The sequence below is a fragment of the Taudactylus pleione genome, unplaced genomic scaffold, assembly GCF_031769625.1.
Source record: "Taudactylus pleione unplaced genomic scaffold, aTauple2 ptg000749l, whole genome shotgun sequence".
NCBI lineage: Eukaryota > Metazoa > Chordata > Amphibia > Anura > Myobatrachidae > Taudactylus > Taudactylus pleione.
The window spans coordinates 2,182,400-2,206,827 of NW_028285151.1; the positions used below are offsets into that span (position 1 = coordinate 2,182,400).

The 24,428-nt window shown below is 43.3% G+C and overlaps 1 protein-coding gene across 3 annotated transcripts in view; it reads left to right on the top strand.

Annotated features, from left to right (window-relative positions):
- Positions 1-24,428, top strand: part of UBE3B (ubiquitin protein ligase E3B) — a 67,709-nt gene that overhangs the window by 33,534 nt on the left and 9,747 nt on the right. For all 3 annotated transcript variants that reach the window (XM_088457266.1, XM_088457264.1, XM_088457265.1), the window contains exons 15-25: positions 3,824-3,995; positions 4,318-4,436; positions 4,962-5,076; positions 7,559-7,658; positions 8,125-8,244; positions 13,266-13,442; positions 13,527-13,637; positions 13,718-13,855; positions 14,546-14,611; positions 15,132-15,190; positions 17,940-18,122. In XM_088457266.1, the coding sequence (XP_088313392.1) occupies positions 3,824-3,995; positions 4,318-4,436; positions 4,962-5,076; positions 7,559-7,658; positions 8,125-8,244; positions 13,266-13,442; positions 13,527-13,637; positions 13,718-13,855; positions 14,546-14,611; positions 15,132-15,190; positions 17,940-18,122 (1,360 nt within the window). The remainder of the gene's footprint in view (positions 1-3,823; positions 3,996-4,317; positions 4,437-4,961; positions 5,077-7,558; positions 7,659-8,124; positions 8,245-13,265; positions 13,443-13,526; positions 13,638-13,717; positions 13,856-14,545; positions 14,612-15,131; positions 15,191-17,939; positions 18,123-24,428) is intronic.

The window sequence follows — 24,428 nt, forward strand, 5'->3', positions numbered from 1 at the left end:
TCTCTACAGCAGTGGCCCTAGGTATATCCCTATCAGAACATGGAGGATCCAGGTTCTATTCCATCCTCAGGGTTTTATTTGGGCTGCAGTTGTTGCTCCTATGCCTTAGGCCAGGGGGTCGCTCGCCGATATCGGCAGGGTCTGGCCTGGGTTGTATTGTTTTGGTGAGCATGGAATCAAATTTTGATTATCCCTATCATTGTGATCACTATAGGGTCACTGGTGGTGATCCAGCATCAAATATGTCATATCCTATGTGTACGCTATCCTGTGATTTCTGCCCCTTTTGGCTAATATGTGCTGCACCATTATGTCGTTAATGTAAGGATAATTATACTAGCAGACCGGTTTGGGGTACACGGTATGTATAATCTTTCTGTGCATTCCTAATGGAACAAGCTAGCATGTGGGTCATTAACATTCTGCTAGTTTTTAAAGTAGGTCCTACGGCAACATCTCCAGACTGAAGTCCAAGCTGTAGAACATGGGTTCTTGGTCCACAAAAGCTCCTCTTTCTACCTGAAGAGGCTGGTTGCTGTGAGATGGGAACGGTCCGTGACATTCGGCATAGCGCCCAGAGGGTTTCTGGTCGCTCACAGGTAGTGGTGAGCTTACCCCACTACAGCTTAGGACAGTGTTCCTATTAATGCAACCTGACATTACACAGCTGTTATTCTCCTTTTTGCACCCTAGCTGTCCTAGTAGCCATCTGCTCCTTTATGGTATCAATTCATATCAATTGGCTCTACACTTTAGAGCTTTTCTGACGTGTGGATTCATAGTTCTAACAGAGATTCGTAACACGAATAGAATATAGAATCGGTTTCGGTTCTGGACTGAGGTGCATCTATGGACTAATGCACATCTTTACATTAAAGTGTGACGGTCACTATGTTCCATACAGAAGGCCCAGTTGATTTTCCTGTTCAGTATCTGTTGATACTTTAATTACACTGTCATGTAACCGACGGGTATTTTCAGGGTTGTCCTAGTGCTCTAGCCTTGCTTTTGGGAGGCTTCCCTATAGTGGTAGCTCGCTCACCCTGGCTGGCTGTGACATCCGTGGTTTTTACTGCTAGGGTATCCCGATTGTTTTCATGCTGTGTTTGGGCCTACAGCGGGTTCTGACTACGTACTTCCATCACGTTGGAAGTTATCATTCTTGGGGTTTGTTGCTGTGGGTTTTTCTTTTCAGTTGCAGGGTGGCAACCCTGTGATTAGTTGAACTTCAAGAAGTGTCCGGGGCAACTGTTCGGTCTTTGCTTTAACTTCTGGTGTTCTCTTTGTTCGAGAAGTCAGTAGTCAGGCTCAGCTCTGTTCGGTAGATTGGTATCTTTATACGTACATCTATATGATTTGCTTATTTCTGGAAGTGCTGGTGTTCTGCTGTTGGGAACCGTTGCATTTTCCTGTGTTACCCTCTGGTACAGGTTTCTTGAGTTTTTTTCTCATGTTACCACCTCTCCTATGGATTCTTTTTGAAACTCACTGTGAATAGGGGTCCTGTTGCTCTGTTTTCAGCTGGGATTATGGTGTTCTGAGGATCTCGTCTGCTGTTGTCCACTGAATGGTGGTTTTTCCTGTTCCATTCAACTTACTCTGTACTTGTGGAATTTCTGTGGCGGTTTAGCAAGGAGTTTTGATTGTCTCCTGTGCTCTACATCACTTGTCCTCAGCCCTTGTTTTTCACTTGGGCTTATGGTACCTGTTTCGGTTTTCCGCAGGTTTAGCAAGTTCTCAGCGCTTCCCACCCGGGAGGTTAGCTTTGGGACGTCCCCACTGTCTTGAACTCCAGTGTCCCCTAGTGGATGAAGGAGAAAACAGGATTTTGGTACTTACCGATAAATCCCTTTCTCCGATTCCACAGGGGACACTGGACGCCCGCCCAGCGCTGCGTATCTGCCGTTTTGTTAGGTCCTTATATGGTTGTGTGACTGCAGGGTTTCCTGCCATGGGTTCCTCTATTCTCCTTCAGTCGGTCTTGTTCCGTTCTGTGGTCTTCTCCTTCTCGTTTTTCTGTTGTCCTCCGTCTCCTCTCGGGCTCAGTTCTTAAACTGGGGCTGATGGGGCATAGAGGGGGAGGAGCCAGTCACACTTCTAAATTATTTAAAGTGCCAGGCTCTACTCTACCACCTTCTATACCCCACTGTCTTGAACTCCAGTGTCCCCTGTGGAATCGGAGAAAGGGATTTATCGGTAAGTACCAAAATCCTGTTTTTGTGGTCTTTCTATGAGGGTGTTGTGGATAAGATAATGTCATGCGCTGACAACATGTTGCTTATTTTGTTTTATGCCCATGACTCTGCTTGACGTGGTCAGTGGCTTTGTTAATGGACACCTGTTTTATGGAGGTTTCGTGGTGTTTTATTATCCTGGTTTTATTTTTATTTATTTTTTTTTAACCAAAACCAACATTAAAACCGCTGTGTCTATCTGGCCAATCAGAAGGTGAGGAATCGCAATACACTTTGAGTGAAGTTAATTCCCTGGTCTATGACAATTTGGGTCTGAATCAGAGCTGCATGCAGTGCCGATGTTCACGTAGTTGAGCGATTATTTGCTGAAATCTCCTAAGACACATCCATTATACAGAGTGTATGCACAAAGTTACTGTTGTGATTGACTCAGATGGAAAAGTGATGGGTATTCTTGGGCGGTGGCTGTAGTGCATGCACAGACACACAGCTGCAAACATACGAGGCTGTGGTCAGACTGAGACAATGCACCTCCCATAGAGCTGATGCAATTTTCAATGGTGCGACCAATCTTGGCATTTAAGGACGCACCATCAGTATTAGATCATGGACAGGTGCTAAAAGTGGGCGTCTCAGTCGGCTGCCCAGAAGGCGTCTGTATGCCATGTAATTAAACTTGCAGAGGGCCCACCAGCAGTTGACATTGCTGCCTGCGCTCTTGCGTCCACCTCTGCTTCAGGCCCTTTGGTTGATCATTTCAAAACTTTGGAACAACTTCAATTGGACCACGATACCCAAAACTTTGTTATTTATCGCTTCAATAGAGCCATACTCTTGGTGATCAGTTTGACAACCCTATTACTGTGCTGTTTACTTCCCTAGTCAAAACTGTGCTCCCTAAGATTGTGACACGTAGGGTTATATATGGCTTATATACCACCCTTAAACCTTTAGCTCCCCTAAAGAATTGCCGTCCCTTAGGGAAACAGATCTGGGCACTCTTCCTGCCGAGATGTAGTCCTCTATGTGGGGGGATCCAAGATGCCACAGTCTGTTTTTTGAGCAGACTTATTTTTTTTTTTTGTACAGAGCATATTACTCTCCAGAGACTCTGTACAAGATTGGCAAAGATGCAGTGTGTACCAAATATGGCCTTGCGGGCTGCTCGTTTTGGCACCTACTGCGAGAGTGTAATATAGTAACTGCCTTATGGTCTCTGGTGTGGGATTGCATTCGTGCTACGTTGCCAGCTCTACCTCCTTTACATCCTATGTTTGTTTGGCATTTTCCTGAAGGAACTTTGCTATTGAGTATAAATAAATTTTACTTTGTCAGTGTTGGCGTAGATTGTTACTGCCACATCATGGATGGCTGTAAATCCCCCAGTTGGTGAAGTGGAAGGTGATTGTTAATGACAACATGAACCATGAGCACTTTACAGTAACTGTAAGATACACCATAAATGTCATAAGAACTGGTCACACTGGTACCAATATGGATCAAACCTGGATGAAACATTTAGCAACCTGGAAGATTCTTCTTACAATCAGTATACAGTATATCTTGCTACCCTATCTGATTGTGTGTGTTTGTCTTTGATTTCAGACTGTCTCTTTATTTATCACTAGGTCTAACTTACCTGGATGACCTTCTGCCCAAGCTATGGGCTTTTATCTGTGAATTGGGACCTCAAGGAGGGCTGAAACTCTTCCTAGAGTGTTTGAGCAATGACACGGAAGAGTCATGCAGACTTCTGGCCATGCTAGTTCTCTTCTGTGACTGCTCCAGGCACTTAATTACGTGAGTATTTACCATATCTATTGGTGGATGTAAAGATATTTGATGCCTGCACAGACTGACAATATTAAAGGACCTCTAAGGCCCATTTTCAGAGCTGAACCATCAAGGAAGCAGAATCCAGCATGTGTGTATAACTGTAGTACAGATGACAGTATATTTCTAACTCTCTGGCTCCAACCAACACTACCCAGAAAGCCAACAAGATCTGCTGAATCATAGAGCGAGAATTATAAAATATAATTTCCCCATTTTATATTCTTTGTGTTACAGCTCACTGAATGCTATAATCTGTCACATTATGGTGTTTTGTTGTGTCTGGCAGGATTCTTGATGATATTGAGGTGTATGAAGAGCAGATATCATTTAAACTGGAGGAACTTGTCACCATCTCCTCCTTTCTCAATTGCTTTGTGTTCAAAATGATTTGGGACGGTATCCTGGGTAAGGCTAGCAGCAGCGCACAGAATCACTCTGTTCATGGGACATTTTATTGGCAGACTGTTGTCACCTTTTATATTTAATCCACAACTTTATATTCTTCCTTTTTTTCAAACACCAACTTCTATTCTATTCTTTGCTCTCAATAAACCCCTCACCTCATATTCCTCACACCCTGGCTGATGTAGAGATGAGAGCAAGTCCATTGGCCAAGCGTACGCATAAATATGTCAGATTTCAGATGCATCTTTGGTAACAAGGGTAGTGCTGGTGCACTGATACTGCTGACAGCTGTGAAACCAAGCATACGGATAGGGGTGGTCCAGCTGCAGAGATGCATACAGCTCAGCATTAGAATGAATATACCCATTTGGTTCTATGCTCACAATACATGAGAAATTATAGTCAACTCTGTTTCGGCCCCACTGTCACTATAACACATAATGGAGTTGTTACAACTGTTACACCGCTAATATTCACAGTTCTGCTTGTATTATGGAAAAGCATCAGTGTGTTTGTTCTTTGTAGAGAATGCAAAAGGAGAAACCCTTGAGCTCTTCCATGCAGTGCACGGTTGGCTGATGGTCCTATATGAGAGAGACTGCCGTAGGAGATTTGCTCCAGAAGACCATTGGTTACGAAAGTGAGTGTGTGTATTGTAAGATGTGTGTGATGCCTTTTTTGCAGCTGTATTTTGACAGCAAAATACATTTGTACACTGCAGGGAAGTGAACATAAAGTACTCAGCTAACAAAGCTTGTTGGAGGTGGTGAGTTGTGGGGTGAGGCCTTACACTGATTAGTAGAGCAGGAGGCGCATTATTGGGAAAACAGTTATGTGAGATATGGGACCAGTTATGCTGGACACGTTATAAATTCACACAAGAACTTGGCTGCTTGTAGTCAGTAACTGAAAAAGTGCAGGACTAGAGGAAGACTAGGTGTGTTCAACATTTTAGATATTCATGTGTTAGACTGTGAGCTGAGTTTGGCTAACTTGAGTGACGCAATGTACACACTGTGTAGGAAGTTACAATAGAATGACTCTTACAGATACAGTCAGGTGCATAAATATTGGGACATTGACAGAATTTTCATATTTTGTCCTCTATTCACCACCACAATGGCTTTGAAATGAAACAAACAAGATATGCTTTAACTGCAGACTTTCAGATTTAATTTGAGGGTAATTACATCCAAATCAGGTGAACAGTGTAGGAATTACAACGGTTTCTATATGTGCCTCCCACCTTTTAAGGGGCCAAAAGTAATGGGACAAACTAAACAATCCTAAATCTAACTTTCACTTTTTAATACTTTGTTGCAAATCCTTTGCAGGCAATTACAGCCTGAAGTCTGGAACGCATAGACATCACCAGACGCTGGGTTTCATCCCTGGTGATGCTCTGCCAGGCCTCTACTGCAAATGTCTTCAGTTCCTGCTTGTTCTTGGGACATTTTCCCTTCAGTTTTGTCTTCATCAAGTGAAATGCATGCTCAATCGGATTCAGGTCAGGATATTGACTTGGCCATTGCATAACATTCCACTTTTTAGCCTTAAAAAACTCTTTGGTTGCTTTTGCAGTATGCTTCGGGTCATTGTCCATCTGCACTGTGAATCGCCGTCCAATGAGTTCTGAAGCATTTGACTGAATATGAGCATATAATATTGCCAGAAACACTTCAGAATTCATTCTGCTGCTTTTGTCAGCAGTCACATCATCAATAAATACAAGGGAACCAGTTCCATTGGCAGCCATACATGCCCACGCCATGACACTACCACCACCATGCTTCACTGATGAGGTGGTATGTTTTGGATCATGAGCAGTTCCTTTCCTTCTCCATACGCTTACCATCACTCTGGTACAAGTTGATCTTTGTCTCATCTGTCCATAGGATGTTGTTCCGGAACTGTAATGGCTCTTTTAGATGTTGTTTGGCAAACTCTAATCTGGTCTTCCTGTTTTTGAAGCTCACCAATGGTTTACATCTTGTGGTGAACCCTCTATATTCACTCTTGTGAAGTCTTCTCTTTATTGTTGACTTTGACACATATACACCTACCTCCTGGAGAGTGTTCTTGATTTGGCCAACTGTTGTGAAGGGGTTTTTCTTCACCAGGGAAATAATTCTTCTGTCATCCACCACAGTTGTTTTCTGTGGTCTTCTGGGTCTTTTGGTGTTGCTGAGCTCTCCGGTGCGTTCTTTCTTTTTAAGAATGTTCCAAACAGTTGATTTGGCCACACCTAATGTTTTTGCTATCTCTCTGATGGGTATGTTTTGATTTTTCAGCCTAATGATGGCTTGCTTTACTGATAGTGACAGCTCTTTGGATCTCATATTGAGAGTCGACAGCAACTGATTCCAAATGCAAATGTTACACCTAGAATCAATTCCAGACCTTTTACCTGCTTAATTGATAATGAAATAACGAGGGAATAGCCCACACCTGTCCATGAAATAGCTTTTGAGTTGATAGTCCCATTACTTTTGGCCCCTTAAAATGTGGGAGGCACATATAGAAACCGTTGTAATTCCTACACCATTCACCTGATTTGGATGTAATTACCCTCAAATTAAATCTGACAGTCTGCAGTTAAAGCACATCTTGTTTTATTCATTTCAAAGCCATGGTGGTGGTAAATAGAGGCCAAAATATGAAAATTCTGTCAATGTCCCAATATTTATGGACCTGACTGTATGTTAGTTGATACTTGTTAGACTGTATACATCATTCTCTCCTGTTTTACCCCACATTAGTAATCTCACACATTAGTATTTTAGGACATGTTTGAGGATTAGAAAGTGTTCTCATCCTGTACACTTCCTTTCAGATATAGCCATAAAACATTTATGTAAGGGTAACATAGTTTACTTACCAGCTATGAGTGAAGTTTATTACCGGATACATCATACTTTGAGTCTGGCCCGTCCATGCGTATGTGACTACTCATGTTTCTACTCGGTGTCCAAACATACGGTAGGGTAGTTGGCTTCTGGCTTAATTGCCCTGGTGTATGCTTTTGCCATTAGGAAGCTAAATGGTTAGCTTCACTCTGGGAGGACTTATGGATCTGAATACATGTTTCTGAGCTCTGTATAATAAATTGTGTGATCTTCCAGGGATCTTAAACCAGCTCTGCTCTTCCAAGAGCTGGACAAGGAGAGAAAGAGAGCCCAATTCTTGCTTCAGTACATCCCTCATGTCATCCCACACAAGAATGTAAGTGGCACTGAAAGTATCCATAATTAAATAAGTCATACTTGCTGATATCATTTTCATTAATGTATTACATAAATAAAGCCCGCTATGTTCACATGCCAAAAAAATGTACCTTTGTTCCTTGTCAATTTTTTTAAATTTATTGGACTTTTTGTTATATATATATATATATATATATATATATATATATATATATATATATATATATATAGAGATATATATAGAGATATATGTTTGGTATCTTTAAAAGCTACTACTACTTTTGGCAATAGCTGTCATTATTTATGCTCTTCTTTTGTATTGTAGAAGTTCACAATTGTGCGATTTTGCAGGAGACAAAAGTAGAGCAACAGTTTTTACCGTGCATATTTTGTCTTATATCTCCTGCACTCTTCATCTGTGCTAGACTGTAAGAATGTCTCCGAGTCAGTGCAAGCCATAATTAGCTTATCTTTCTGTTCTGCAGAGAGTCCTCTTGTTCAGAAACATAGTTACTAAAGAGAAGGAGAAGCTGGGTTTAGTGGAGACAAACATTGCTTCTCCACATGTTACACACATCACTATACGACGATCACGCATGCTGGAGGTATGTAAATGATCACGGAAACAGCAGACGTTTTGTTCATAATTTTAAATTTTATTTGATGGAAACAGTCATCCAATAAATATTTTTTTACCAGTATGAAGCAGTACTAAGGAGTTTAAACAGCATGCTGTGTAACCGTTACGTGTGATGTCACACGCCAGGCACCTCCCACCGCATGGCGTATTGAGGCTAGATGTATGAGGACACATTATTATTATTATCATCCTTTATATGGCGTCACAAGTGTTCCGCAGTGCCTTACAAAGTACATAAATAAGTGAACAAGAAACCAGTGACTTACAGTACAATACAATACAGAACAAGGACATGGTTTGTACGCATTGCTGCTTTAGCAATCTTAACACTCAAAATAAGCAACAGGGTGTCAGCAATCCAGTGTTAGATGCCCTTGTGGGGAGTAAGGAGTAAAAGAAAGTATAAGGAGAAGCACATGAGGGCAGAGGGCCCTGCATGAGACAGCTGACATTCTAAAGGGGAGGGGCAGACAAAAAGGTGTGACACAGATGTGGTAAACAAGGAGGAAAGATCAAGTAGTAGTGGGTTAGGATGAGAGCTGATAGGCCTTGATGAAGTAATGGTCTTGAGAGCCTGTTTGAAGATTTGTAGAGAGGTGGAGCGTCTAATAGGGAGAGGGAGAGAGTCCCAAAGGTAGGGAGCAGCACGGGCAAAATAACTCCAAGACAGCGCGGGATAGTTGTGCCATCAATTTATAACAAAATTGGGGGAGGTAATGCGGGAGGGTGGGAAGATGATCAGCTCAGTCTTAGACATGTTAAGTTTAAGAAAGTGCTGGGACATCCAGGAAGAGATAGCAGAAAGACAGTTGGAGATGCGGGTGAAGAGAGATGGGGAGAGGTCAGGGGAGGAAAGGTAGATCTGAGTATCATCAGCATAGAGATGATATTGGAGGTCAAAAGAGTTGATGACTTCACCTAAAGACATATATATAGGGGGAATAAGAGAGGTCCAAGAACAGAACCTTGGGGAATGCCTACTGTTAGTGGAAGTGGGGGGGGGGAGAGGAGCCATGAGAGGAGACGGAGAAAAACGGTCAGATAGGTAGGAGGACAGCCAGGAGAGGGCAGTGTCACGTAGAGCAAGGGAGTGAAGGATTTGCAGGAGGAGAGGGTGGTCCACAGTTTCAAAAGCAGCAGAGAGATCAAGGAGAATGAGCAGAGAGTAGTGGCTCTTGGATTTGGCAGCAAGGAGGTGATTGCTGAATTTCGTGAGGGCAGTTTCAGTGGAGTGGAGAGAACAGAAGCCAGATTGAAATGAGTCAAGGAGGGAGTTGGAGGAAAGAAAGGTGGTAAGGTGGTTGTAAACAAGGAGTTTGGAAGCAAAAAGGAGGAGATGGATGGGTCGATAGTTGGAGAGTGTGTTAGGATCAATGGTAGGTTTTTTAAGAATGGGGGAGACAAGTGCATACTTGAGTGCAGAAGGGACAGTGCCAGATGAGAGGGAGAGATTGCGGAGGTGGCCAAGATCGGAAAAGGCAGAAGGAGAGAGGTAGTGGAGGAGGAGGGCAGGGATAGGGTCAAGGGGGGGACTTGGAAGGAGGGGAGGACCGAATGAGGACCATGACTTCCTCTCCAGATACAGAGGAGAAGGATGTCAGAGTTAGTAAGATGGGTGGGGAAGGGTGGTCTGGGAAAGGAGGGGGTGGAGTGCTGAGGGTCTGGTGGTATATAACGTCATGACCTTTGGAGTCAATTTTAGATATAAAGTAATTTGCAAAGTCAAGGGCAGAGAGCGAGGAGGGGAAGGGCAGAAGAGGGAGTTGAAAGTGACAAAGAGACGCCGGGGGTTAGATGACTGGGAGGAGATGAGGTTCTTGAAATATGATTGGAGAGGCACAGGGCAGCACTGTAGGATGACAGCATGAATTTGAAATGTAGGAAGTCTGCCCTAGAGCGTGATTTCCTCCACTGTCACTCAGTGATTTGTGTACACTTTTGCAGGTATTTGGTGCATTTGAAATGCCAGGGTTGAGGTGTGGATCTTCGAGGGTGACTAGTGATTGCTGGAGCAACAGAGTTAAGAGCAATAGTAAGGGAGGCATTGTATAGGAGAGTGGCTTGTTTAGGGCAAAAGAGAAAAAGGATAGGGAAAAGAAGCGAGTCCAGCATGCAGGAAAAAAGAAACAATGTCAATAGCCTCAATGTTACGCTTAGTAATGGTAGCTTTAAGAGGTAGAGGAGGGGAAGGAGAGAGGGATACGTTAAAAGAGAGAAGGTGATGGTCAGAGAGGGGGATTGGGGAATTAGAGTAAGCTGAAATATTACAACGGTGAGTGAAGACCAGATCAAGTGAGTGCCAACTCACATGGGAGGGTGAGAAGGTCCATTGGGAGAGACCAAATGAAGATGTGAGGGTAAGGAGATTAGAGGCAGAGGATTCTGTGGGTATATAAATTGGAATATTAAATTCACCTAAGCTAATGGAGGGAAGATCTGAGGAGAGAAAGTGAGGGAGCCAGGAAGCGAAGTTGTCAAGGAATTTGGATGAAGGTCCAGGGGAACAGTAAATGACAGCTACTCGAAGGTGTACTGGTTGGAAGCGGCATATACCATGAACATCAAATGTGGAGAATGTAAGTGATGGTTCAGGGGGTATTAGCTGTTAGGAATAACCGGGGGATAGAAGGAACCCAGCACCACTACCATGGCAACTCCTTGGGCTGTGGGGTGTGAGAGAAGTTGATGCCCCCAGAGGACAGAGTAGCAGGAGAAGTGCTGTCAGAGGGTGAAATCCAGGCTAGGAGATGCAAGGAGTTGGAGATAAAAAAGTCATGGGTGGAGACCAGTTTATTACAGACTGGTCTGGCATTCCAGAGGGCACGTGATAGAGAGACAGCATTTATGGGAGAGATGTGACTGAGTTTATTAGTGTTGCTGTAGCGTGGAGGTGAGATTAATTTGGGGGACCGATATGAATAGAGTGTAGCAATGGTGCGAGCACCTGAGCTAGGGCTTTGGGTTGGGAGCGGGTTTAATAAGATGTGGATGGCGGTTGGGTGAAGTGACAAGGAGAGGAGTGGAAGAGGTAGGGTAGTAGGACCAAGGTGGGGTAGAACAGGATGAAAGTGGAGTAACAGGAGAGGAGGGGAAGGAAGACAGACAGAGAAGGGAGGAATAGGGGAGAAGGAGGTGGAGGAGTCAAGGGGGAAAGGATAAAGGTGGAAGCAGAGGGCAGAACAGAGGATTAGGTAAAAACTGAGTGAAGGGGGGAGTTGAAGAAAACATGGTCATGGTGTGAATGAGGTAACTGAGGTGAAGAAAACGGGAAATAGGAATGAAATATGAATGCTAGAGAAAGTACAAGAGATTTTCAGCAATGCAAATGAAAGAACAGTGTTGGAGAAGGTGTATGCCATACAACAAAAGTTTACTATTGCGCGGAATAAAAGTGGAGAATTAATGCGTGCAGAAATTGAAAATTAAAGTAGACTGTGTTATGAGATGGCGGATATAAGGCTAGGCAAGAGAGTTATGTGAACTAAGTGATTGTGGTTCCAACTTTCAAGTCTTCAGACCTTTCTGTAGGTGAAGCCTTCCTGGATGTGGTTCGTGCTCTCCGTATCTATGTGGATCATACAAACTCTTTTAGAAAATCAGATGCTCTTCTTGTGCTATATGGTTTTCACAAACAAGGGTGGCCAGCTAACAAACACACTCTGGCTCGATGGTTGCCTAAGTCTATCTCTCATGCTTACATACAGGCTGATCTCTACATTCTGAGCAGACTGATAAAATGATATTGTGCCCTTAGGCGCTTTAGTTGCTACCGGTCTGTTCGCCTGCAACATTTGTTGAAACGCAACAGCTGACTGAGCCGTACTCTGACTTGAGTAGGCATAAACATCCATCCAGGAAGGATGTATATGGGGGGGACAAACATAGCAGGCTGGAACTGCTGTGGGTATCCCATTATGGGAGGCAGCGTGGGAGTAGCCAAACGGTCCACTAGCTGCTTCATAACCTGAGACAAGGACGACACCCAAGATGGCTCCTGTACAGGGGATGGTAGACTGGACTGGTGAGGTGGTTCTTTATAACAAACACACAAACCATCCTGTATAAAGTCCTGAGGGGACAAGCCACCCAAACATCTTTTACATGAAACCAGCACTGGGGCCTCAGTTTCCTTTAGGATGCCTAGTGCTGCTTGCTATAAAACAAAAAATAAAAAAGCTTGGGACTGCCTGAGCAGTCTCCCTGTTATAAAGGTGTGTCTGAATCCTGCCGCACCAAATGAAAAATTGAATGCCTTTGGCCAGGCATATGTGGAGGAGGATCTGAGGCATCCTGGGAGCTGAAAGCTTAACTGTTTGGTGCCTGGATCACTCCAACCTCATTTCCCCATGGTATCCCTGTGGACCCTATGGACCTCGAAGAAAAAGAGTTAACAAGAGTTAACAGTGGTAAGTCTACCATAACTCAACCAATTTCAAAAATTTTTAAATTGTTGACATGGTAATATATGTTATATTTATATGGACATTATTAGAAAATATAGATAAGTTAATATATAATAAATTATATGCATGTTAACATATAATGGACAAACCTAATTATAAGAATTGTTTTTATCATTTTATACAACATTCTTACTCACCCTCATAGCACCGTGGCTAACCAGTTGTGCTGTCTCCCTCCTAGTTAGACTACCCTATTCCTTTTCAAATTTCTTGAGCTCAAATGAATGGAAATGTTCTGTAAAACATTAAACTGGTGTTTACATATAAAAATTGCTGCCAGTAATTTTGCAGCACTGATGGCATGGTCTGTTTTTATATTTCAAGTTTTTTTTTTTTTTTATAAATGACCACCTCTGTGCATGGTGTAAGATTTGTTATGATTGCTGTGGGTGTTTGTAATGGAGGCGTTGAACTGTAGCCAGGATAAGCTGGAACAATGCTTGCATAACATTTATAGTTTTGAATTTAGCTAGGTATTATTAATTATGGCAGTCTATAGTTATATGTTGTGATTGTTTAATAGGACGGATATGACCAGCTGAGACAGCTTTCCCAGAATGCAATGAAAGGTGTTATTCGGGTGAAATTTGTCAATGACCTAGGAGTAGATGAAGCTGGAATAGACCAGGATGGAGTCTTTAAGGAATTCCTAGAGGAAATCATAAAGAAAGTGTTTGATCCTGCACTGAATCTTTTCAAGGTAATTGACAAGCCAGAAAATTTTCTTATTCCTCACTGCTTCCTTTATTACATTTTTTTTTTGTTATGACATCAATTTCTGCAGACTACCAGCTCTGGAGATCGATTATACCCATCGCCTACATCTTACATCCATGAGAACTACCTCCAGTTATTTGAGTTTGTAGGGAAGATGCTAGGAAAGGCGGTGTATGAGGTAAATTAACGTCCAGAAATTCTACTCAAAAAAGCTCAATGCAGCAGTTAAAATTAAATATTGTGCTTTTCCCATTTTAGGGTATTGTGGTGGATGTTCCCTTTGCTTCATTCTTTCTCAGCCAGCTGCTAGGGCACCATCACAGCATTTTCTACAGCTCTGTGGATGAGCTGCCTTCCCTGGATTCCGAGTTCTACAAGAATCTCACATCCATTAAGGTAGGTAATAAGTCTTATTTCCTTGGTTCTCACATGGTGATGATGATAACATATTTATACAAATCACAAGAACCATTTATTAAACAAGTATACTTTTTTTTTTTAAATGAATACCAGCTGTTTTATCAAATATATTTTGGTTTACATTAATGTTTCTAGTTCAATAAATTGTTCAAATTATTATTATTTTATTTTAATAATGATCTATTTAAGCAGTGTTGTACATTTCCCAGGAACAATAAAATCAGGACTCTCCTATTGACCATCCTGTCACAGCTATAATAATAGTTATTAAATATAATAATTTATTTTCTGTTCAATGATATACAATACTGTGATTTCTTTTAGTCAACTTCTTTAGTGACAGTGCATACCACAGTTCCCAAATGTCTGTAAATGTATTATCAGATACCCTGCTAACATGCTCTATAGCAGTGATTTATCAATTGAGTAGGGCTTGTCCTTCAGTTTTCATACATTTGAGCACTACATTTAATAGTATGCCATTAAAAAAATGTTGGTCAATTTTTTTTTAAATTGTCAGCACATAAGATTTTGACGATTTGATACCTTCCAAAGCTCTCCTTATACAGCTGATCATAGTAAAATCAGATACAATTATATGGTAATTCTGCAGAAGTTCCATTGACTGGATTGTGTGTCATTTTCTGGCTCTGTGATATTTTACAGCGTTACGACGGAGATATTAGTGATCTAGGCCTCACGCTTTCTTATGATGAAGACGTCATGGGTCAGGTATATGATTGTTTGTTTTGTTTGGGCTGAGTTTTATCTTAGACTAACTCCGCAATCAAGGATAACATAGTCATGGAACTTGATAATGTAAATGAGAACAGACGTGAAATATCGCACAGGGCAACAAAAAAGTTTAGCACTAGCTTTTGCCTTAAGTATACGACAGAATCATTAGTCATGTCACTGGCATGCAATTCCTGTGGGAGACCATATAAAATATACACATCTTCATATAAGTTGCAAAACAGTAGGCTGACAAGGGTACTCTATCTAAGATGTGTTACTGAGTCTGCACAAGACATAGAGTTGTTGGGTCATATTTTGGCACATTGGCAGAAATAGAGTGAACCATGGATTAATTGTAAGGGTATGGGGATCCTTTAGTAACACACTACTACAATCGTAGTCTATAAATATTTGTAATTAGTGCTTGTTTATTAATATTGCATAGAATTGTGTCTTTGTGAATGTTCAAGCACTTGGGCTAAAAGTCATATATGTATTTATATGTTTCCCCCAGCTGGTATGTCATGAGCTTATCCCGGGAGGAAAATCTATTACAGTTACCAATGAAAACAAGTGAGTTCTGAGTTTTATGTATTGCTTGAAAGATGTTGATTAACTGAGATTTGATATAAATATTTTGTGTGATAAGTTAATAAAAACATTACACGTCATCTCAGGGCATATAAGGATTAATCGAGACCATCGGAAACCATCGGAGCTGGTCGTAGAGCTTAAGGTTGACCATACCCTCTCTTAAGCACTACGATCATGTCAGTGTAGAAACCTCCCATGTCACGTGTGCTATGACACTACTTTGTTAATTATGCACTCCCATAAAACGCCGTTTGCATAGTCAGGCACGCCTGCGTTCGGATCTCCACTCCCCCGTTCACAAGCACCTTCCCCTTGTTACCACCCACAAACGCCTCATCCTATCACTGAAACTAACGACCTGGCCAAGTTCAAGGAGAGAGATATTTCCGATCGTACCAGCTAGTTTGCGCACGCGCATTGCGAATTTTACGCATGCGCAGTTTAGCGAACATCTGTGGCGTACGACCGTGCGGCCGCAACGACTTACTCTGAATGAGGTCCTCTGTCTCTATGTTGAGTCCCTGCCTTAATCCATTACGGTTGACTAGCAAAGAGGGCAGACTAGATGGGCCAAGTGGTTCTTATGGTGAATCAGGGTTTCCATCCTGACGGTCTCTTCCTATGGGTTTTTCTATGCTCCTTCTGAGAAATTGGTCTGGGGATCCTGCACTTAAGCCAGTTCAGGTTCAGTGTTTCAACGTTCCTTCATCTTTATTATGTGTTGAGATGTCCTTATGGTGCAGCAATTCCTTTTATTTATCCTTGGATAACCTTCTGTCACACATGCTTGGCTTTCTCCTCCTACTTCAATATTTTGCTGGTGGAATTGCTGGATGTGTGGGAGCTTTGGCATCATCCATGTCTCTTGCATATCATTCTGGATCTCCTTTTGATACCTCTTGAAATAGGGGCTTCTACTCTGGAGCAGATTCTTGTCTTTAGATTCCTTTATCTGCGGAGGTGCTAAGCACACTTACGATCTTTAGTTTATGGTTTTTATCACTTTCTCTTGGTGGCTGTGTCTTTGGGCTTTTCGTCTACGACTTGTTTGTCCCATGGTGGATGCCGTCAAGATGCTTTTTGAGTCATGGTACTTTCCTTCTGTTAGGAATGGTCATCAAGTCCAGGGGTCCCTGTTCGGATTCCGACACTTACCTTTACCTGCTGAGATCTCTAGCATTCGCCGGGTTTCTCTGCCCTTTTTCCATTGTATGCTGCTTGACAACTTTATGTCTATGGTAGATGTGTCCCACATGGCATCTGTAGTTTTGACGTGGAATTCAGGTTGTTCCTCTAAGTTAAACCAGGGTCATCATTTGGAATGTTGCCTTTTGAGCTGGTAGCCATTCATTCCAATGTATAGTCTTCTGTGTGCTGCACTTCACCAGACTTGCGGAAAGGTATGTTTCCAAGTTGAAATCTCTTTTGCAGTCAGGGGTGGTTCAATACTGTGTACGACCGGAGTTCAACTGGCTTTCCTTATGGATGTTAGGACAAAAGCTTGGCTTTTGATTAAGCATGCATCTGGTCCTGCATGTGGCTTGTCTTTGGACTTCCTATAGGTTTTCTGGTTTTCACCCCTGTCAGTGTTCCTTAGCAGGGTTTGCTTTTCCTCAGAATAAAATTTAGCTCTATTTTTTTTCCTTCAGAGGCTTCCATGTTCAAACGTCCATGTTCTGGTGGCTGTTCTGGAAGATCTTCGCTTTTCTGGCTTTGTGGTTGTCTACTTTTGAGTCATCTGATCCTGTGGACTTTCAGTTCCTCTCCTTTTTAGGGTCACCATCCCTGTGACTGATGATTTTCGCCTCCTCTCTTGACTGAGCTCAGTTTGCCTGGCCCTTGGGCCAGGTCTTAAGATTCTATCTCTATTCCTTTTGCATAGTTTGTAGATCTGTGTCAATAGCTCTGCTTCTTCCAGTAGACAGGTGGTAATCTGGTTCTAGTCCAGTTGTGAGTGGATTGGCAACTATCTATAGGGGAACTTCTGGTTCTCTTTCCCTGGTTTCCTATGGTAGGTAATTTCCAGTTTTTTGTTTTGGAAGTCACCAGTTGAAGCAGTACATGTTTACGCTCCCCTAGGAGCAGCTTTGGAACATCTTCAAGGTATACCTGTGTCCCTAAATTAGGATGAATAAGAAACTTTTTTTTTTTGTGGTACTTTCCATTAGATCCATTTCTCTGAATCCACCTGTGTGGCTCTGGTTCAGTGTTTTCTGTTAGCTCTTCAATAGGCTTGTGAAGTTTCAGCTGACATCCTGTGGCCTGATGGGATGTAGAAGGGAGGAGCATACCTTACAAATAAGTAAAGTTTGAATTTTGTACCTGCTCCTAGTTGTGTGCCCCCTACACCCGATCTATACCAATGTCCCCAGATGGATTCAGAGAAGTCCTGTTTTATCCATCTTAAAATAAACATGTATTTTGTATAAAGTAATAACATCTTTATGAATACAATGCAACTCAACAGGCTGTATGGCATCAATATTTATTGAGGAGGAAGCTCTGCTAAAACAGGAAAGGTGGGGGGTAGTTAAAAGACCAAGTATAAAACAAAATTAAGTTAATGTTATTTTAATTAGAATTATTATTTTGTTAATTATATTTTACCTGTGGACTCAATTTGCATTTGCTTTCTATTTCCCTTCTTCTGTGCTCTCTTTTTCTCTTTGTATTACCTGTTTATTTCTCACATGGTGTCTCATCCTGCCTCTCTGCCTCTGCTCTACAGGATCAGTTACATCCACCTCATGGCTCACTTCCGCATGCACACACAGATTAAGAACCAGACCGCTGCTCTGATAAGTGGCTTCCGCTCCATCATCCGCCCAGAGTGGATACGCATGTTCTCTGCACCTGAGCTCCAGCGTCTGATATCAGGAGACAATGCTGAGATAGACTTGGATGATCTCAAGTGAGTTAAATACTTAAGGTGTATTGTCTGTCTTCATGTTAGGAGGTTGCTGGTGCTGCAATACAGCCTTCTCATAATACAGCAATAGGTTAAATGAGATGGCCTCACTACTTCATGATGTGAGACCAGCTTATGACTTGACCTTTAAAGCTTATATAGTGCCCCCAGGAGTGCCCTTTATGCAGGGGCAGAACACATCACAGGTCACACAGCAAAATTGTTGTTTTTATTCATATATTTTTTTTATTGGTATTATTTTTAAAAGCTATCAAAATAAATGTCATTGACATGCTTTGCTGCTGTGTTCCAAAACATGCACACAATGCTTTACAAACCAATATGTAAAGGTCATGACATGTTTAATACATTCAACAAAGTGTAATATACAGTACTTCATGGATAGTAACAAATAGCGTAGTGAAAATATGGAAGGCTAGATGCATGGATTGGAGGGGGGGGGCTCACTTATATTGGTAATATAAGAATGTGTAAGTATTTTTAAAGGTTGGAGGGTTATATGACAAGCTCACCGTATACTCCATTTGGGATATTATGGGTACTGTATTAATTATATGTGGAATGGAGGACGGCTCCTTCCATACTCTTCCAACATAAAGCTATTTAGCTTCTGTTTCAGTACATAGCAGGGCTGGCCCCCTTTCATTTTCAGAAAGGTGGGACCACAGCAGTGTTTAAAGTGTTCCTAGAGAAGTGGTGGAACTTTCCCCCCCTCTGCAAATTTTCAATGAAGGGACAGCGCAAAAAAAAAGAGGCGTTGTCTCAAAAGAAAGGGGAGTGGTCACACAATAGTATTCCCAATTCAAATTACACCACACAGTAGCACAATCTTATAGACATTACACTGCACATAATGCCCCTGATTCACATTACACCACATAGTTGTGTCCCTTATTCATGTTATGACACTCAGTAGTGCCCCTTATACACAATGCCGACAGTAATGCTCCTTATACACAATGTCCACATTATTCCCCCTTATACACAATACCCACAGTAGTGCCCCTTATACACAATACCCTCAGTAGTGGTGCCCCTAATACACATAGTGCCCCTTATACAATGCCCACTGTAGTGGTGCTCCTTATACAATGCACCCAGTAGTAGTGCCCCCAGTAGTGCCCCTTATGCAGTGTCCCCAGTAGTGGCAGTGCCCACAGTGGTAGTGCCCCTTATGCAGAGCCCACAGTAGTGGTGCCCCTTATGCAAATTAAATATGGGAGCGTCAACATGCCACACCACCATTTCTCGTCACTCTGGGAGCTTTCCTTTCCATATGCACCTTAATGCCCCCAGTAGTAGTGCCCCTCTTGCAATGCCCATTGTAGTAGTGCCCCTTATGCCATGTCCCTAGTACCAGTGCCCCTTATGCAATGCCCCCTGTAGTAGTGCCCCTTATGCAGTGCCCCCAGTAGTAGTGTCCCTTATGCAATGCCCCTTGTTGTAGTGCACATGAAGTAGTGGCCCTAATGCAATGCCCCCTGTTGCAGTTCACATTATGCAGTGTGCCCATTATACAGTGCCCCTTATATAGTGCCCCCAGGAGTGCCCCTTATGCAGTGACCCAAGTAGTGCCACTTATGCAGTGCCCCCAGTAATGGTCCCCCTATGCAGTGCCCCCCAGTAGTGGCCTTTTATATAGTGCCCCTTATGAAGTGCCCCTTATAAAATGCCCCCACTAGTGCCCCTTTATACAGTGCCCCCGGCCAGTAGTGCCCCTTATACAGTGCCCCCGGCCAGTAGTGCCCCTTATACAGTGCCCCCGGCCAATAGTGCCCCTTATAAAGTGCCCCCAGTACTGCCCCTTACATATTTAACACATTGACACACACAAAACAAAACACAATACTTTAATACAATAAGGAAATAAAGGTAATAAATCTTGCGTCAAACTTGTTTCAGCAAAAGCGATGTGTCTTGATCCAGAATTAAATGGACATTGTACAATGAGATACGCCAAATGTTCATCAGTTGGAGAATATAGATCAAAATTATATAAAAATTGTATTTAAAAATTATACTTGATTGCTAGTCACTGTAGCACACCCTGAGTGCAGGTGAATGCCCCACAGAGAACTAACTCCGCAAAGGTGATGATAAAAAAACAAAAAACCTTTCAATCACAAGTGTGTAAACCACAAAGTAGCAGAATGCTTACATAAACATGGTGCATGGTGCTTTATAAACATGTAGAGGTTTCTTTAAACACGAATCCCACTTTCCTTATATGTACACCTTAGTATTCAGGGTTATAAATGATGCTCACACTAAAGCTTACTTCTAATCAGCAAGAACATGCACATCTGGGTTTCTTTTCCTCCATTTAAATGATCAATGTAGGGTAGAGCTCCTACAAAAAAGGAAAACATCTCTCATGGTGTAGATTCTTTTTAAAATGCTTTAATATCACAATTTATGAATATAAAAAACAGAAATGGCATCCGTACCAGAAAGATGATAATATACTGGATCAGCATGGAACAGCATAAAGTTGAAAACTCGGGTATTTCTATACTTGCAACTGCTCACGATCCGCTGGTAGTGGATAAACCAAAGTCCGTCCAGTCACTTAACCGACTTGTTTTGACATGTTAAACACAATACTTACCTGAATCCCCACTCCTGCGCCCGCTGTCCGCTTCTCCTTTCTCCTGTTCGGCACTATGGGAGAGTCGTCATGACGCCTCTCCCTTCACCCACTGTGGGAGCTGGAAGACGGAGCTCATGAGTGAGCTACAGTCCTTGGTGCAGCAGCCAATGAAAGCCTGTCTTGGCTGCTAAAACAAACACACCGCCACCAGGTAATACACTCACTGTGTACTACCAGGCATCGGCGGCAGTGTGTTTGGACCGCGCCTGGCTGTACACCGTCAGTCCCACAGCGCCCAGAGCACGTGCCCCCGCATACCCCCCTAATTACGCCACTGATCCTCTGCCCTACGTGAGATGGGATGTAGTCTGGAAGCCAACGGTCTAAATGCCGACCGCCGGCTACCAGACTGCTTTATCCCGACTAGGGACGAATGACAGGTGTCTAAATCTAGACGCCTGTCATTTACCCGACATCGGGAGACCGATGCCCCGCATCCCGATTGAGCGGATGCCGGGCGCTGCAGCGGACAGCCGATTTGGGGGAGGGGTGGGGGGTTAGGTTTAGGGCTCCCGGGAGGGACTTAGGGTTAGGCACCCCCGCGGGAGGTTGGGGTTAGGCTAGGGGGAGGGAGGGTTAGTGTTAGGCACCCCTGGGGGGAGGTTAGGGTTAGGCACCCCCCCCGGGGGACTTAGGTTTAGGCAGTGGGGAAAGGGGGGTTAGGTTTAGGCACAGGCGGGAGGTTAGGGTTAGGCACCCCTAAGGAGGGTTAGGGGGGTTACGTTAGGTTAGTAAATACTTACCTTTAGGACGATCGGGATTTCCTCCTTTGTCGGGCAGCCGCTGTCGGGAATTGAACCGCTGGCCTAATACATATCACACCCGTGATATGTCAGATTGCACTATTTGTACTTGTTACTCTATCTCTAGCTAGGTCTATACTAAATGGTAGATTAAGCGCCTTTTGGTTAGGATGATCTTAGTTGTTCAACATATACCACTTACTGCCCAAATCAGTAGTTGTGCTAGATTCTTAGCATAATATGTGGAATGGCTTTCATCTTCTTGCCTTTAATGTAAACTAAGTAATGACAATAATCTTTTTCCCTAAACCAAAATGGACTAGATTTCTGGCTAATTGTATTTCACAATCACAAAGTTTTTAGACCACTATCCAGTGCACTACAGTTCCTACTCTAAAAGCTGCCACATAAATAGATAGGGGTATACATTTATTACTATTAATATATGGTTAAGCAAGGTAATGAAAGGTCAGCCAGCTGTTAGGGCAAAGCTTATTCATAGGGCATATTATGTGCCAGAGTGTAACATTGATAAAGGGGTGGCATATCTACAGCAGAACTTTATGGCATAAAATGAGTTCAACTGTTGACTACGATAAATGCATTCTTTTTTTTATTGTATCATGTTATGATAAGGTGCTCATATGTCTTACATTATACAGTTTAGGGATATTAAGTATTTATTCTTCAGGATCCATAGGGCCCACAGGAACTACCTTGGGGAAAACGTGGTTTTGAGGAAACCAGGCACCAAACAGTCAATGCTTTTCGGTCCCAGGATGCACTGGGTCCTCCCCCACATACACCCCGCCCCAGGCCACAGGTTTTGTTGTTTGGTGCGGCAGGAGACGCACCATTATAGCAGACGGGACTGTGGAAGTCTCATGTTTTTTTTGTTTTTTTTCCATGAGTTTAGCAGCAGGGCGTCTGTGCTGCAACACCATCTACCCCCGCCGGCGCCACAACGCCAGTAACCTGTGTGGTCTGGTGATTTTGGCAGGGTCGCTAGCTGGGATGACGCGACCCGGACTGCAACTGGAGGACACGGGGAAGTCAGGTAAGTGCGTTGCAGTCCTTGCTTCCAGCAAAAGAAATGCATTGGAAGCTGCTGCAGTTCTGTTCGCTCCCAAACTAGACCACCGTGCCATATCGCCTGACGCCGGGGGCGAGCTTCAGACGCATTCTGTTGCTGGGAGGCCAGTGTTCCCGATTGGTTGTGCAGCATAGGGGAGGTAAGCTCTTCCCCGACTCAGATGCTGGGCTATGGAAGTTTTGCGTGCCTGGGTCGCTCCACCCACCTCTGTATATGAGACGCATTACATACCGATTCCCTTTGCACCTTATATGTCTAAGGCCAGAGGGAAACATGAGGCTGAGGCCCAGATGCTGGTGTCATGTAATCCTACCAGGCAGGCCTGTCACCTCAGGATTTCATGCAGGATGGTTTGTGTGTTTCTTGTTATAAGATTCCATTCCATTCACACCAACCCAGTGTACCAGCTCCGGCGCAAGAGCCACCATGGGTATACTCGTTTTCGCAGGTTCTAACGCATTTAGTGGACTATTTGGCGGCACCTCTACTGCCTCCTACTACGGGATTTCCACAGCAGCTGCAACCTGCTATGTGTGTACCCCCTATACATCCATCCTGGGTGAATGCTTATGCTCATTCTTCACAGAGTATGGTTCAACAGTCTGCCGCTCTACAACCTAGACAAGCGGATAGACTGGTTACCACTAAGGTTCAGGGACGGAAGAGGTCATCCCATCATTCCGCCCAGCCTTTAGATGCATCATCAGATGAATCAGATGTTGCACATGTTTCCTCCTCGGAATCTGTATCTGAGGAGGAGGATTGTCATTCCTCTGTGGATGTTCCCTCTCTGGTGAGAACGGTTAAATCCATATTAAATTTAGAGGATGAAAAGGCACCTCCTAGGTCCTAAAGCTCCGCTCATTAGATGATGGAAGGTGATTGTAGATGAGTTCCCTCAGTCTGAACAGCTTTCGGAACTAATAGCTGAGGCATGGAGTACTCCAGATAGACGGTTCCATGCTACAAAATAGTTATCCTCTTTATATCCATTTCCGGTAAGTGAATGTGAGAAGTGGGAAGTCTCTCCTACAGTGGATGCTCACATGACTCATTTAATTAAGAGTTCCCCGTTGCCCATTCCGTCCGCATCCTTTCTTAAGGATGCTACTAATAAAATATAGGAAAGCTGTTTGAAATCAGTTTTTTCTTTATCTGGTGCAATCACGTGCTGGCTATGGCGACAGCCTGGGTAGCCAAGGCCATGGAAGAGTGGACGGCGGCATTGGAAGAGACTATACCAGATGCCACGAGAGTACAACTATCTTATTTCTCTCTTATGTGGGAGGCAGTGTCTTATGTAGGGGATGCGGCAATGGACGCAGGAATTATGGCGTCTGAGGCATCGGCAGCCTTGATTGTGGCACGTAGAGCCCTCTGGTTAAGGTCCTGGAAGGCGGATGTGGGTTCCAAGAAAGCTTTGGAATCCCTGCCTTTTTCAGGTAAAAGATTGTTTGGTCCAGAATTGGATAAGATAGTGGCTACGGTGGCAGCTTCAAAATCTGCTGGGTTACCATCAACAACCACTTACAAGAGTCAGTTTTCCTTTTGGTCCTTTTGCCCTCAGGGAAGGGCAAAGGGACAGACCTTTTCCAGGCAGTCGAATTCCCGTAGGACTACCAAGCCACAACAAGGGAAGAAGTCATGGTCAGTCAGATGTCCCAGCTGCCAAGCCGGATACCAAACCTTCAGCCTGATGGGGCGGGCCTCCCCCTGGGGGGCAAACTTCTTCAGTTTTGCGACATCAGACAACAGATGCCTGGGTCAGAGAAGTGGTCTCTCAGGGATATGCAATCACCTTC